This window comes from Halichoeres trimaculatus, unplaced genomic scaffold, assembly GCF_033239565.1.
Source record: "Halichoeres trimaculatus isolate MK-OKI-2021-1 unplaced genomic scaffold, fHalTri1.1 fHalTri1_scaffold_1, whole genome shotgun sequence".
Lineage (NCBI taxonomy): Eukaryota > Metazoa > Chordata > Actinopteri > Labriformes > Labridae > Halichoeres > Halichoeres trimaculatus.
The window spans coordinates 42,567,631-42,581,098 of record NW_027437179.1 but is presented as its reverse complement, the minus strand read 5'-3'; the positions used below and the strand labels follow the sequence as shown (position 1 = coordinate 42,581,098).

At 39.7% G+C, this 13,468-nt stretch overlaps 1 protein-coding gene across 16 annotated transcripts in view; it reads right to left on the bottom strand.

Moving 5' to 3' along the window:
* The window catches only part of ptprt (protein tyrosine phosphatase receptor type T), a 486,185-nt gene that overhangs the window by 328,633 nt on the left and 144,084 nt on the right, over positions 1-13,468 (bottom strand). For all 16 annotated transcript variants that reach the window (XM_074668102.1, XM_074668200.1, XM_074668208.1 and 13 more), the window contains exon 8: positions 2,896-3,189. In XM_074668102.1, the coding sequence (XP_074524203.1) occupies positions 2,896-3,189 (294 nt within the window). The remainder of the gene's footprint in view (positions 1-2,895; positions 3,190-13,468) is intronic.

Below are 13,468 nucleotides of genomic sequence, written 5' to 3'. Positions count from 1 at the left end.
AGATTTGGGTCCAGTTTGGGTCAAAAAGTGACAACGAGGAGGGAAAAAACTGAGACACTAACAGGAAGAAGCTTCAAAGTCTCATATTAAACGAGACTGAAACGAGCTTTCTCCACAGGTGCTGTGAGACGTGTCTGTAACGTGTAACGTTAGTGAATCCTGGTTCTGTCCTACCAGAGCTCATCTACCAACTCCAACCTCACCAAGCAGAGCTAACGTAACCTGGCTCTTCATTTTATTGATAGACTCTGAAGTTTGAACAGACCACTGCAGAATAACTGCTGACTGTGGGTTGGAGGCAACATTAGCACAAACACATTAACCTGGGTTTAGCCTTTAGCTCGTGTTTCAGTCTTTAGCAAATGTTTTAGCCAAGTTTTTAACTCATCTTTTAGCTCCCACTAAGCCTTAAGCTAGTGTTTTAGCCTTTACACCATTTTTTTAGATTTTAGACTGAGCTTTTACCTTTAGTCCCCGTTTAGCCTTTAGCTCCCCTTTAAGCCTTCAGTCCATTTTATAGTCTCTAGACAGTGTTTTAGTCTGTAGCCAGTATTTTAGCCTTTGGGTCATGTTTGAGCTCTTAGCTTGTGTCTTAGCCTTTAGCTCACATATTAGCTCTGAGCTTGTGTTTATGCCTCTAGCTTGTGTTTTAGCTATTAGCTTGTTTTGTAGCCTTTAGCTTGTAACTTAGCCTAAAGCTCACGTTAAGGCTTGTGTTTTAGCCTAAAGCTCACGTTAAGGCTTGTGTTTACGCCTTCAGCTCATGTTGTAGCTGTTAGTTCATGTTTAAGCATGTGTTTAAGCTGTTCCAGCTCATGTATTAGCTTTGAGCTTGTGTTTTAGCCTCCTGCCTGTGTTTTAGATTTTAGCCAGATATTTAGCCCTCAGAACATGTTTTAACTTTTAGCTTGTTTTTTTAACCTTTAGCTCATGTTTTAGCCTTAAGCTCATATTTTAACCTTCAACTCACGCTTTTATCTTGTGTTTTAGCCTTCAGCTCATGTTTTAGACCTTAGATCATGTTTTAGCCTTTGGCTTGTGTTGAGGCCTTTAGCTAGTGATTCATTCTTTAGCTCTTCATTTAGCCTTTAGCTTGTGTGTTAGCCTTAAGTTCATGTCATAGCTCAAATTAACTTTGAGCTTGTGTTTACGCCTCTAGCTTGTGTTTTAGTTTCAGCTTGTTTTATAGCCTTTAGCTTGTATTTTAGCCTTAAGCTCATGTTGAAGCTTGTGTGTTAGATTTTCGCTCATGTTGTAGCTGTTAGCTCATGTTTAAGCATGTGTTTAAGCTGTTCTAGCTCATGTATTAGCTTTGACCTTGTGTTTACGCCTCTAGCTTGTGTTTTTAGTTTTCAGCTTGTTTTGCAGCCTTTAGCTTTTTTTTTTTACCTTTAGCTCATGTTTTAGCCTTTTGCTCAAGTTTTAGCTGTTAGCTTGTGTTTACGCCTCTAGCTTGTGTTTTAGTTTGTAGCCAGAGTTCAAGCTTCCAGCTCATGTTTTGGCTTTTAGCTTTTGTTGTATCCTTTAACTTGTGTTATGGCCATCAACTAATGTTTTAGACCTTAGATCACGTTTAGCCTTTAGCTTGTGTGTCAGCCTTTAGTTCATGTCTTAGCTCATATTTAGCCTGTGTGTTAGCCTTTAGCTTGTACTCTATCTCTCTCCTGTTTCTCTTTCTTCTGCTCTTCTGTCCTTTTTCTGTCTGACAGTTAGGCTCCAGTGTCCACCACCACTACAACATTAATCACAGAAATCAGGAAGAAAACAGACGCCGTTTTCCCCGTTATCAGCTCGTGGAGCCTTTAACCCTTTGGACGAGCAGAAGTGGCTCAAGTTTTTCTGCTGATTGTTCGTCTGGTATTAGAGATAAAGATTTTTTTGGATTCTGTATCTTTAGAGGAGAGAAACGTTTGGGGTCAGAGTTTGTTGACAAGACGAGGACGGACTGAGTGACATCAGCGGCGTCATTTGGTTAAAGTAGAAAAAAAGAAAGAAAGGAGAGAAGGAGAGGAGGAGAGGAGGAGGGTAGGTAAGGACACAGGGAGTCGGTGCAGTTAACACTTCATTTTCACCTGCTGATTACAACAGAGCAGAATCTCACACACACACACACACACACACACACCCACACACACACACACACAGTAGATAAAAGCAACACATTCAAAATAAACACGCCGCTACAGACGCATCAAATCCCCTCGCTAAACAACATCGAGTCTGACAAACTTTACTGCAAAACACAAACAAAGGAATCAGCGTCTGCAGAAACAAACATCTTCTTCTCTCCTTGTTTCCTTGTTTCCTTCACTCTTTCTGTTTCTATTCTCACCGATTAAAATCACTAACTGCTTTAAAAAAAGAAACCAAACTTTAGAAAGACAGGAAATATAAAAAAGAAATGCTCAAAAATTAATCAATATAAGAGTTGAGAGAAATCCAAAGAGAAAAACGGATAAAGAAAAGAAGGAAAAGGTGAAAAATGGTTGAAAAGAAAGGGAAATATTGGAGTGATGACTTCCTGCCAGGTTAACCACCATCAGCGATCTGATTGGCTGTCACCGCCTCATTTAAAGACCCTCATCGCGTCCCTACACCCCCACTGGGACCCTCATTCCCAGCCGTGATTGCCCTCACCTCACCCCACCATCTTCTTTGTTAACCTCCTCTCTCCTCCTCTCCTTCATCACCTCCTCCTCCTCTTCCTCCACTCTCCACCTCTCCTCCACCTGCAGGGATCCTCCTTAACGTCCCAATTATCATCATCTTTGATTTCTGCTCTGAGGACCCAGAAGTGGAAAAGTTTCCCTCCTGTAATGAGAGCTAACTTCCACCACACCACGCCAAGCCTGACCACACAGCAGGGATCTGAAGGGTTAAAGGGGCGGGGCTTACCTGCACATTTGGTCCTGGTGACCAGCGGCGGCCCCGGCGGCCCCGTCCCCCCCTCTCCAGGTCTGGACAGCAGCACCTTGATCTCGTACTCCACGTCAGGGTCCAGGTGCCACAGTTTGTAGGTGGGGGCGTCCACCACATGAGTCTCCGCCCAGTTTCCTGACGTGGTGCGGTACTCCACCTCCTTTAAGATGATTGGCCCGTCCCCGATGATGCTGTTAGCGTTGGGTTTGATCCACAGGTAGGTGGCGCCGACAGCCAGGAGCTCAGGTGGAGCTATGGGAGTGGGCGGAGCTGGGGAAGGAAACAGAGACAGTTAATATCAGCTGGAGCTTTTTCATTTTCATCCAACAATCCACAAAGAAAACAAAATGAAAAATAAAAAATGAAAAAGCTTTTAACCAATCAAAGTCAAGTATTTCTTAATATTGTTTTGAGTTTTTAATAAATATTGATTTTTTGTTTCCGTCTTCACTTCCTCATTCAGCCAGATTTAACTGTACCAAAATTTCTGTTTGTGTTGACAGTGGCGCCCCCTGTGGACAAAGTGATAACACACTTTCTCTTACTTAGCGTCTAAACTGCTAACATTTGGCCAATGTTATAGCCTTTAGCTGTGTTTGAACCTTTAGCTTGTGTTTTAGCATATGGTCGAAGTTTGATTCTTTAGTTTATGATTTAGCCCTTAGCTTGTGTTTTAGCTGATAACCCCTGTATTAGCCTTTAACATGTTTTTCTTTTAGCATTTTGCAAATGTTTTAGCCTGTACCTTGTATTTTACCCTTAAGCTTGTGTTTGATCCTTTTTCTTATGTTTTAGCCTGTAGCTCATTTTTTTTTTTTGTCTTTAGCCTGTGTTTTAGCCTTTAACATGTGTTTGAGCTTGTTTTTTAGCATTTAACACATGTTTTAGCTCGTTTTCTCTTGTCAGGGTTAAGCTTGTAATTGAGCCTTTAGCCTGTGTTAAAGTATCAACCTTGTGCATTAGCCTTTGGCTCATGTTTTAGTATTTAGCTTGTTTTCCAGCCTCTAGTCCATGTCTTAAGCCTTTAGCATGTGTTTTAGCTTGTAGCATGGGTTCTAGCTGTAAGATCTTGACAGCATTTAGCATGCCTATTAGCCTGTAGCCTTTGTTTTAGCATAAAGCTTGTGTATAAGCCTTTGGCTCATGTTTTAGTGTTTAGCCTGTGTTGCAGCCTTTAGCCTGTGTTTTAGCTTTAAGCCAGTGTTTAAGCTTGTAGCATGGGTTCTTCTAGCCTTAAGCTCTTGGCAACTTTAAGCTTGAGTTTGAGAATTTATCATGTGTTTTAGCCTTTAGCTTGTGTTTGATCCTTTTTCTCCTGTTTTAGCCTGTAGCTAATTTTTTGGCCTTTGGCCTGTGTTTTAGCCTTTAACATGTGTTTTAGCTTGTAGCCTGTGTTTAAGTATCAACCTTTTGTATGAGCCTTTCACTCATGTTTTGCTATTTAGCTTGTGTTCTGGCCTTCAGCCCATGTTTTAAGCCTTTAGCATGTGTTTTAGCGTGTAGCATGGGTTCTAGCTTTAAGCTTTTGTCAGTGTTAAGCTTGTGGTTTAGCATTTAGCATGTGCTTTAAATTTAGCCCATGTTTTACCCTTAAGCTTGTGTTTTAGCCTTAACTTGTGCTTTATGTTTAGTCTTTGTTTTAGCATTGAACTTTTGTTTTAGCCCTTAGCATGTATTTTAGCCCTTAGCCAGTGTTTCAGCATTAAATTTGTGTTTTTTGGCCTTAAGCCTGTGTTTAAGCATCAACTTTTGTATTACCCTTTAGCCCATGTTTTAGTATTAGGCCTGTGTTTCAGCCTTTAGCCTGTGTTTTAAGCTTTTAGCATGTGTTTTAGCTTGTAGCGTGGGTTCTAGCCTTTAGCTCTTGTCAGTGTTAAGCTGTGTTTTAGCCTTTAGCTTGTACTTTATTTCTAGCCTTTGTTTCAGTATTAAGCTTTTTCTCCATGTCATATATTCCTCATATTCTCTTTCTATGCTAATGTGAGCCCATTCTAATTTTAATGGCTTCAAATGTCACATCTTCTGTTTCCATTTTATTTTCCAGTTTTCAAGCTCCTGTCTCTGAGTTTCATGGTGTTTTTATGACTCTTGATGGCGTCTGTCTTTGCAGTTACTCATCCTTGTTGTAAAACGTGTAAAAATGCTTCACTTGTTTCAAGGTTGTAGAAAATAAGAGTTTGTTTTAATGTCATAAGTATCGTTTCTGAAACAGAGGATAGAGTCAGACACAGAGAGGAAGAAACTCACTGTTTCAGCCTGACTCACACAGCGTTTATGTTTAATGAGGAAACTAATACATCACTTTACAGAGAGCGTGGAGCCTCCACCTGATCACAGTCGGAGCAGAAAACACTCAACAACTCATTTTCCTCTGAAACGGCATTAAAACCCAAACAGCGCAGCTCAAGAGGGCGATACCCAAACAAACGAATGAGAATCCAGCTCCCAGGGAGCTCTGGGTAATTTTCCAAAATAACAAACACAAATTGTAAAGCATCATTTCATTATTTGATGTTTCATGAACCACCTGCTTTTCAGCGTTTCTCCATCGCCGCTTGATTCGCCAAATGAAAACATCAATAAACCAGAAGATGGAGGGTTAGGAGTTTATCGTTCAGCTGATTCCTGTTTGTTTTACTCTGACTTTACATCAGTTTGAGATGAGCTGGACCCTCCCTGACCCTCCACAGCTCTGTTTCTGTGAGGGTTTCTGCAGCAGACAGGTAAAAGTTTAATCAGACGCAGACACAAAGAGCAGAGACAGTTTAAAATCTGCAGCTGCCACAAAAAGCCCAGAGAGAGACGTTTCTCCACCTGTAGCTTTAATCCATCACCGTGTTGACACGCCGCTGACGGCGCCTCTGCAGCCACACTCTCACATTATGCTGTTTTAAAATAATGGCCTCTGTCAGGCCTAAAAGCAAAGAGTGTTTTATTTCTCCTCCACGTGTTTGCTTTCTCTCAAAGCCCAACTCCAGGCTGCAGCTTTTTATCAGAGCCAGAAACTCACCGCCTCACAAAAAAACACTTAGATGGAAAAAAAGAAATAGTTTATCTGTGTTTGTGCAGGATGGATGCCACAGCAAACATCCATCAATCAGCGATAGTCAGAGGAGAGGAGCGATGACGCTGACAGAGACGCTATAAATCAGTTATTTTATTACAGAGCGGACCACGCAGTGTGAAATGTACGTTTCAAAAAGCTCCAAAGCACAAAATGAAACAACAAAAATAACTTAAAGAAGAGACCAGAATTTAATTCTGTGCTGAAGGCCACCTTTCTAAATGTCCTCCAAGTCGAAGATTTGTACCTTTCAGGACTTTAGGAGAGAGAAAACTGGATAAAATAAGTTACTATATGTTAAAATGTTAAACCAACCTTTACCTGCCCACAGCTCACACAGAGAAACCATCCTAAAGCTCAGAGGTGATCATTAATGTAATAATACAAAGACAGTGAACAGATTCTTTATCAGACTCTGGGTCATTAAAGTGTGTATCAGCACCATGGACAGCTCCTGTACAGCGGCAAACATTTCAGCTTAAACCGTAAAAACACAGAGAAAAAAAAAAAATCTGTATATACAGAGAAAACGCCGAGGGACTGAAAACGCTGTAGTAAGCATGCCAGGCATATAGGTGGTGCCATAACTGTCAGCTTTTGGTAGATCTCCACTGAAGTAGAGTTGGGCCAATCATCTGGTGTATTGGGGAATAATAAGTTAAGAGTGTGGCGTCAGTGTTTCCACTAAAAACTCTGGCTTGCTGTTTAGAAAAAATCCACTCGGGAGGCTGTTTTAGAAAGTTTGCATTGAGGCCGGCTAAAACACTTTTCCTGAGTAAACAAGAGGCTGAAATGCAACAAAACTGTCATGTAAACAGCACCAAAAACTCTAAAGTTCAGCAGCCTTAACAGCTCCTGCAGCCAGGTCTTTGGTCATTTCCACTTGTAGCCTGGTATCTGGGAAATCGTGTATATGTTTTATACGTTAAGGCCTGACATCCACTCAAACCGCAGCTTTGGGTAACTAAAAACAATGTTTTCTGAAAACTCCGACTAAAGTGAAGATTTTTGAAAACTCTGGTTTCAGTGATTTGTGTAGACTCCTTGAAGCAGAAAATCACAGCTGAACGATGGGGTTTGTTCTGATTGGCTGGCACTGGTTTCATGTCTTAAAATCACTGACAAATATGGATTTGGTGTGCTAAGAGCTGGATTTTCCCTGTGCGTGTGGATGAAAGTATTTTACAAAACAAATAGGGAGGTATCTGTTTTTGAAAATGCCCTGCTACGCATGAACAAGGCCTTTATCTCACCAGCTCCCAGATTCATCAACAAAAACTTTGGTTTGTACCTTTACAGCTTCACAGCTCAGAAACATGAACAGCTTCTATGACTAAACCCATTCAATTACAGCACAAAGTGTTTCTCCTTGTGACAAATTAAACTTCACATGTTCACCACCACATGCAGTGCGAGTGGGAGTGAGACAAATAAGGGTTGGTATAAAAATCTGTTTTAACCTTATTAAAACAACATGTTAGATGTGTCGTATGCATTTCTAAGAAAAGTCATCTTATTACATCTAACTTTTCAACCTTTTTTAGCTAATTCAGGACTCAGTCTCATTAAACCATCAGATGGTGTTACCACAGAAACACAGGCAAGACAAGAATCAAATATTTTTCTTTCCTAGAAGTTATCCAAGTGTACAGATGAAATTATTATTATTATTATTATTATTATTATTATTATTATTATTATTATTATTATCATTAATAATAATAATAATAATAATAATAATAATAATAATAATAATAATTATTATTATTATTATTATTATTATTATTATTATTATTATTATTATTATTATTATTATTATTTATTTATTTGTTTTTTAAATGAAATATCTTCTCAGAGTTTAATTCAGATATTTATTTTGTTAACGTGATGATATGGGTTTGTTTTAATGAGTAAACCTGTATAATGTAGACATCACTGATTCTTCTCTATTTTGGGCTCAGTTGGTCTAAAATAATTTTACACTTGTTTTTTTTTTTTACAGTGTACTATCTGCTAAATTAATTTTCCTTCCTTTTTATTTAATTATTATTTTTTAATTTTATTCTGATTTTTTTGCACAATATCAAATTTCCTACGAGAAACTTTTGTGACACCAATTTAAAGTTTTCATTAATGACTCTTTTACCCTCGACTCTCTTGTGTTTAAACAAAAATCTCTCCAGTCTAAAGCCTTTCAAAGCTCAGGTTTCTCTGAATCTGTGATTTCAGCACCATGGACAGCTCCAGGATCTCTGGACTCCTCTGGTTCAGGACCACGGACAGTTGTTCTGTCTAAATTATATTTAAAAGCCACATGGTTTCTTTTTCCCCTTATTTCACAGCGTATGTTCAGCACCATGGACAGCTCCTCCATCTTAAAAATCTCTGTTTTTCAGCACCATGGACAGCTCTCACTTCATAACATGTTCCTCCTGCTTTAAACATAATAAAATGTGGATTTTTCTCTGTCCTATCTCACCTGTTAACAGTAAACAGAGCCTGGTGTGTCGTCAGGACACCACCATAAATCCATCTTTAATAAATCCAGTCCCTCATCTCCCTCATCAAGGGTATTTTTTTACCTTTCTTCCAAACTCTAAACTTCTCCAATTACCTTCAAAAATAACCTGGCAGCTCTATACTTTGAGAAAATTGCAAATTTCCAGGCTCTGATCACCAGGATGTTGAGTTAATATCCCTGTTCCTGCCATAAATGACTCCTCTTCTTTGATATTCACATGATTGTCTGGCTCTCCTGCAGAGGAAGAGCTGATTGCACACTGAGAACTATCACTTCCAAATATATCATTAGAAAATGGAGCAGACGCATCGTTTTAAGACGTATCTCCTGAAAAATCAGAAACTGTTCAGACACACTCTTAGATACTCAAAGTTTCTCAGTTAGTGGGAGATTTTTAATCCGAGTTTAAGGCTCGGTGTGGGGAAATGATCCGTGAACCTGGGTCCAGGAGCAGAAACAGCCTGGTTGACTTTAGGAAAGACTTCACAGTGATGGTTGAAAATAAAGCTCCAGCCTCCAGAGCTTAAAGTCACCGGCTGTTTGAGTCACTGCATCCTCTGGGAGGAGTCAGTGATCAGCGTCATGGCCTGGACTCCACACGCTCCACACGCTCCACACGCTCCACACGCTCCACACGCTCCACACGCTCCACACGCTCCACACGCTCCACACGCTCCACAGCTGAGGAGCTCATTCTGCAGACGGGCTCAAGGTACAGCAGAAAACTTTAAGTTTCTCACGCAAAACTTTGTCAGTATTTGAAAAGTATGCTCAACAGGATTTACGTCCACAAGTTGCAAGGCCTAGTGATTTTTCTGCAGGTTGTCAAAAGCTGAATGAAGCACAGCTTTGGCGGTATTTTTTAAATTTTATTTTATTATTTTTCATTTAATGTATTTTTTAATTTTATTTAATATTTGTATTCTTTCTTATTTTTTTGGCATTTTATTTTGTTCTATTTTAATATTTTATTTTTGGCATTTTGTTTTATTTTATTTTATTATTTTATTTTCTATTTCATTTTTTATTTCATTTTCATTGTTTTAATTTTTTTTAGCTTTTATTTCATTTAATTCTAATTTTATTTTATTTTTTTAAATCTTTTTATGTTTTTTTATTATTTATTTATTTATTTTGGCAAATCTTTCATCAGAAATTAAGTTTATGACTTTTTTGAGAAGAAACATTCATTTATCTATTGTTAAGTTAATAATTCCTGACACTTTAACTTGAAAATTATTTCTTTTTAGAACATCTTTAGTTATTTTTTATTTTATTGTTAAAGTATTATGTTTTGTGCCTATTAGGTCACATTTTTCAGGATAAACAACATTACCACTGTCTAAAAAGAATATTTAATAAATCAGACGCTGATAGTACAGCACGTTTGACGTCTGTTTTTGCAACCAAAACTGTTTGTGCTTATCAGGGGGAGCTTGTCGGAAAACAAATAAAAATAACAGGGGGTTTATCAGTGAAAAAAGTTTGAGAACCACAGATTTAGTGCACATACAGCTGTGAAGACAGTAAAGTAGAGCATTGGTCCATATACAACAGGGGACAAGAAAGCGACTAAGGTTTTCATTTTTTCAGGCAAAATCTTCAACTTAAAGGTTAATTTTGGCCACGCCCACACGCTACAAAAGAATCCGTTACTGAATTTTTTCCATCAGTGATTCTAGTATACACAAAATAAGTTTAAATATGATCCCAAAAAACGCTGTGGGACATGTTTGTTCAAATACGTACAACCAAACATCGTCAAATTTTGATGTTTCCTTCTAATTCCTGAACTTCCTGTTCACATCTCACTCTGGCCTTTAGAGACATTTTAGTCGTCAAACGTTGTGATCATTTATTACCACACCCATTGAGTTACAAAAAAGTCATTTGATAACTAATTATCGTCAGTGTGTCTCTGAAGAAGCCAAGTTTAGATTTGATCTGACAATCGTCAAAAAACCAAATACCCTGTGACTTGTCACAATTCAAAGTTTAACTCCAAACTTCGTACTTTTTTGTCTTGGCTACCCAAAAAAATCCAGGCCTGTTGCTCAAAGAAGCTGGAGGGGATGCATTTCGCTCACCTAGGGGGCGCTGTGGAGCATGTACCAACCTGAAAACACTGGATTCTTAAGTTTCCCGCCATGATTGAATCTTTTGGCTAGGTGCGTTTGTGTTTATTTAAAGAGGGGAAGAAAGAATCAGAGTGTCTTTGTTTGACCTGTGGATGGCGCCCTCGAGCCCCGGTAAGTCAGCTTTACATTAGAGTATTTAACAATCCCGTCTGATCTGTGCCAAACAAATGTCCCTAAATGAAGTTCTCACTCTGAGCTCCTGAAACCTGGACTCCTGAAAGCGTCACTCTGAGATTACAGTCTCAGTCTGTGAATAAATCTTGACTTCCTGTCAGCGACAGCGGCGACAGCAGCGACAGCGGCCCAGTCAGCCGACAGCTCCGTTAAAGTAATGGCCCCCTCTCCGCTCGCCGTCTGAAAGCTACGCTCTGACTCTCCTCAGGGCTGGGATGGGACATGCACGCTGGCTGCAGGGCCGATGAATCAACTGTCAGTCACACACACACACACACACACACACACACACACACACACACACACACACACACACTCATCCATCTGTGGGAACAATACACACGTTTGTGCGTGCAGTGAACACACACGTGAAAACGTTTCAGGATCAAACTGTTGGAGTCTTTAAATCCTGTGTTTGGCCGCGCTCTCAGCAGCTTGCTCACTCTGCCTCTTCTCTTCATTAACGTCGTTTATTTTCAACATCTCCTCCTGATGTCGCTCCACAGGAGGAGCAGAGAGGAGAAATCACTCCATCACCCCTCCCTCCGCCTGTGTCCTCCCTCTTTCCTCCCTCTTTCCTCCCTCCACCGGCTCCTTTACAGCGCGGAGAAACACAGGCCACCCAGTGACACACAACCTGCCGCCCAACATGAAGGCAGAGGGAGGGGGCTCACACACACGCTGATACACACACACACACACACACACACACACACACACACACACACGGCCAACTGATGAGGAATTACAGAGTAAACTCACACAGAGATCTAATGGAGTGGGGGAGGAGAGATGAGGGATGTCTGGGAGGATAAAGGAAGGGAGGGATTGTTTTGGAGCCTTTTTATGTCTCATTCATTGGCCTTTGTTTTACTTTAGTGTTTTAATTTTCTTAATCTTTTTTTTTTTCTTCTGTGTGTCTGGAAATGATACGTGGAGTCATGGTCACATTGTTCACACTCAAGATTTCAGCTATAAGCAGCCTTTGGCCTTGCAGCCAATGCTAACCGGTGCTAGGCCGAGTGTTCTCTGTGAACTGAGGAGACTAAGGTACACAGCAAAAAAATGAAAGCTTATCAAGTGTTTTTGTCTCATTGATCAATACAAGCAAATTTTAACCTATCAGTCCAGAAAAATGTATCATTTCAAGTTGTTTAGAGACAAATATGTGGTCTTAGTTCCAAAAAAGGAAACTTAAAATTCAACATTTAACCCCAAACTTCTGACTGTTTTGACTTAACTACCCCAAAAAATCCAGACCTGTAGCTCAAAGAAGCTGGAGGGGATGCATTTCCCTCACCTAGGGGGCGCTGTGGAGCATGTATCAACCTGAAAACACTGGAATCTTAAGTTTCTTGCCATGATTGAATCTTGTGGTGCAGGCCCCAGTACGTTTTAAAGCTAAGTGGTGCTAGCCCAGGTGTTCTCTGTGAGCTGACGATGTGAAGGTGAACAACGAAAAACTAAAATCTCATCAAGAGTTTTTGTCTCATTTAAGTAAAAATTGATTATTTATACTCAATACGAGCAAAATTCAACTTATTAGTCCAGAAAAATGTTTCAAGTTATATGGGGACAAAAATAAGGTCAGAGTTGCTGTCACAAGCAAGAAAAAATCTCAAAATCAAACATTTAACCCCAAACTTTTGCCTGTTTTGCCTTGGTGTGAGAGTTACACACCAACAAATCCAGACCTGTAGCTCAAAGAAGCTGGAGGGGATGTATTTCTCTCACCTAGGGGGCGCTGTGGGGCATGTATCAACCTGAAAACACTGGATTCTTAAACTTTTCGCCATGACTGAATTTTGAGGTGCGTGCCCCGAGTACGTTTTAAAGCTAACCGGTGCTAGGCCGAGTGTTCTCTGTGAGCTGAGGATGTGAAGATGCACAGCAAAAAAAAATGAAATCTTATCATGTGTTTTTGTCTCATTTAAGTAAAAATTGTCTAATTATACTCGATATGAGCAAAATTCAACTTAACAGTCCAGAAAAATGTCAAAAATGAGGTCTGAGTTGCTGTAACAAGTAAAAAAAAAAAAAAACCCAAGATTTGACACCAAACTTCTGCCTGTTTTGTCTTGGTGTGAGAGTTATACACCAAAAAAATCCAGACCTGTAGCTCAAAGAAGCTGGAGAGGATACATTTCTCTCACCTAGGGGGCGCTGTGGAGCATGCATCAACCTGAAAACACTGGATTCTTAAACAACTAGCCATGACTGAATCTTGTGGCGCGGGCGACAGTACGTTTTAAGCTAACCAGTGCTAGGCTGAGTGTTCTCTGTGAGCTGAGGATGCGAAGGTTAACAGCGAAAAACGGAAATCTTATCAAAAGTTTTTTCTCATTTTAAGTAAATATTGTCCAATAATACTCGGTTTGAGCAAAATCCAAATTTTCAGTCCAAAAAAATGTCTTGTTTCAAGTTGTTAAAAGACAAGAATGAGGTCTGTGTTACTGTAACAAGTAAAAAAAATCCCAGAATTCAACATTTAACCCCAAACTCTTGACTGTTTTGACTTAACTACGCCACAAAATCCAGACCTGTAGCTCAAAAAAGTTGGGGGGGATGCATTTATCTCACCTAGGGGGCACTGTGGGGCATGTATCAACCTGAAAACACTGGATTGTTAAACTTTTCGCCATACATCTTGTG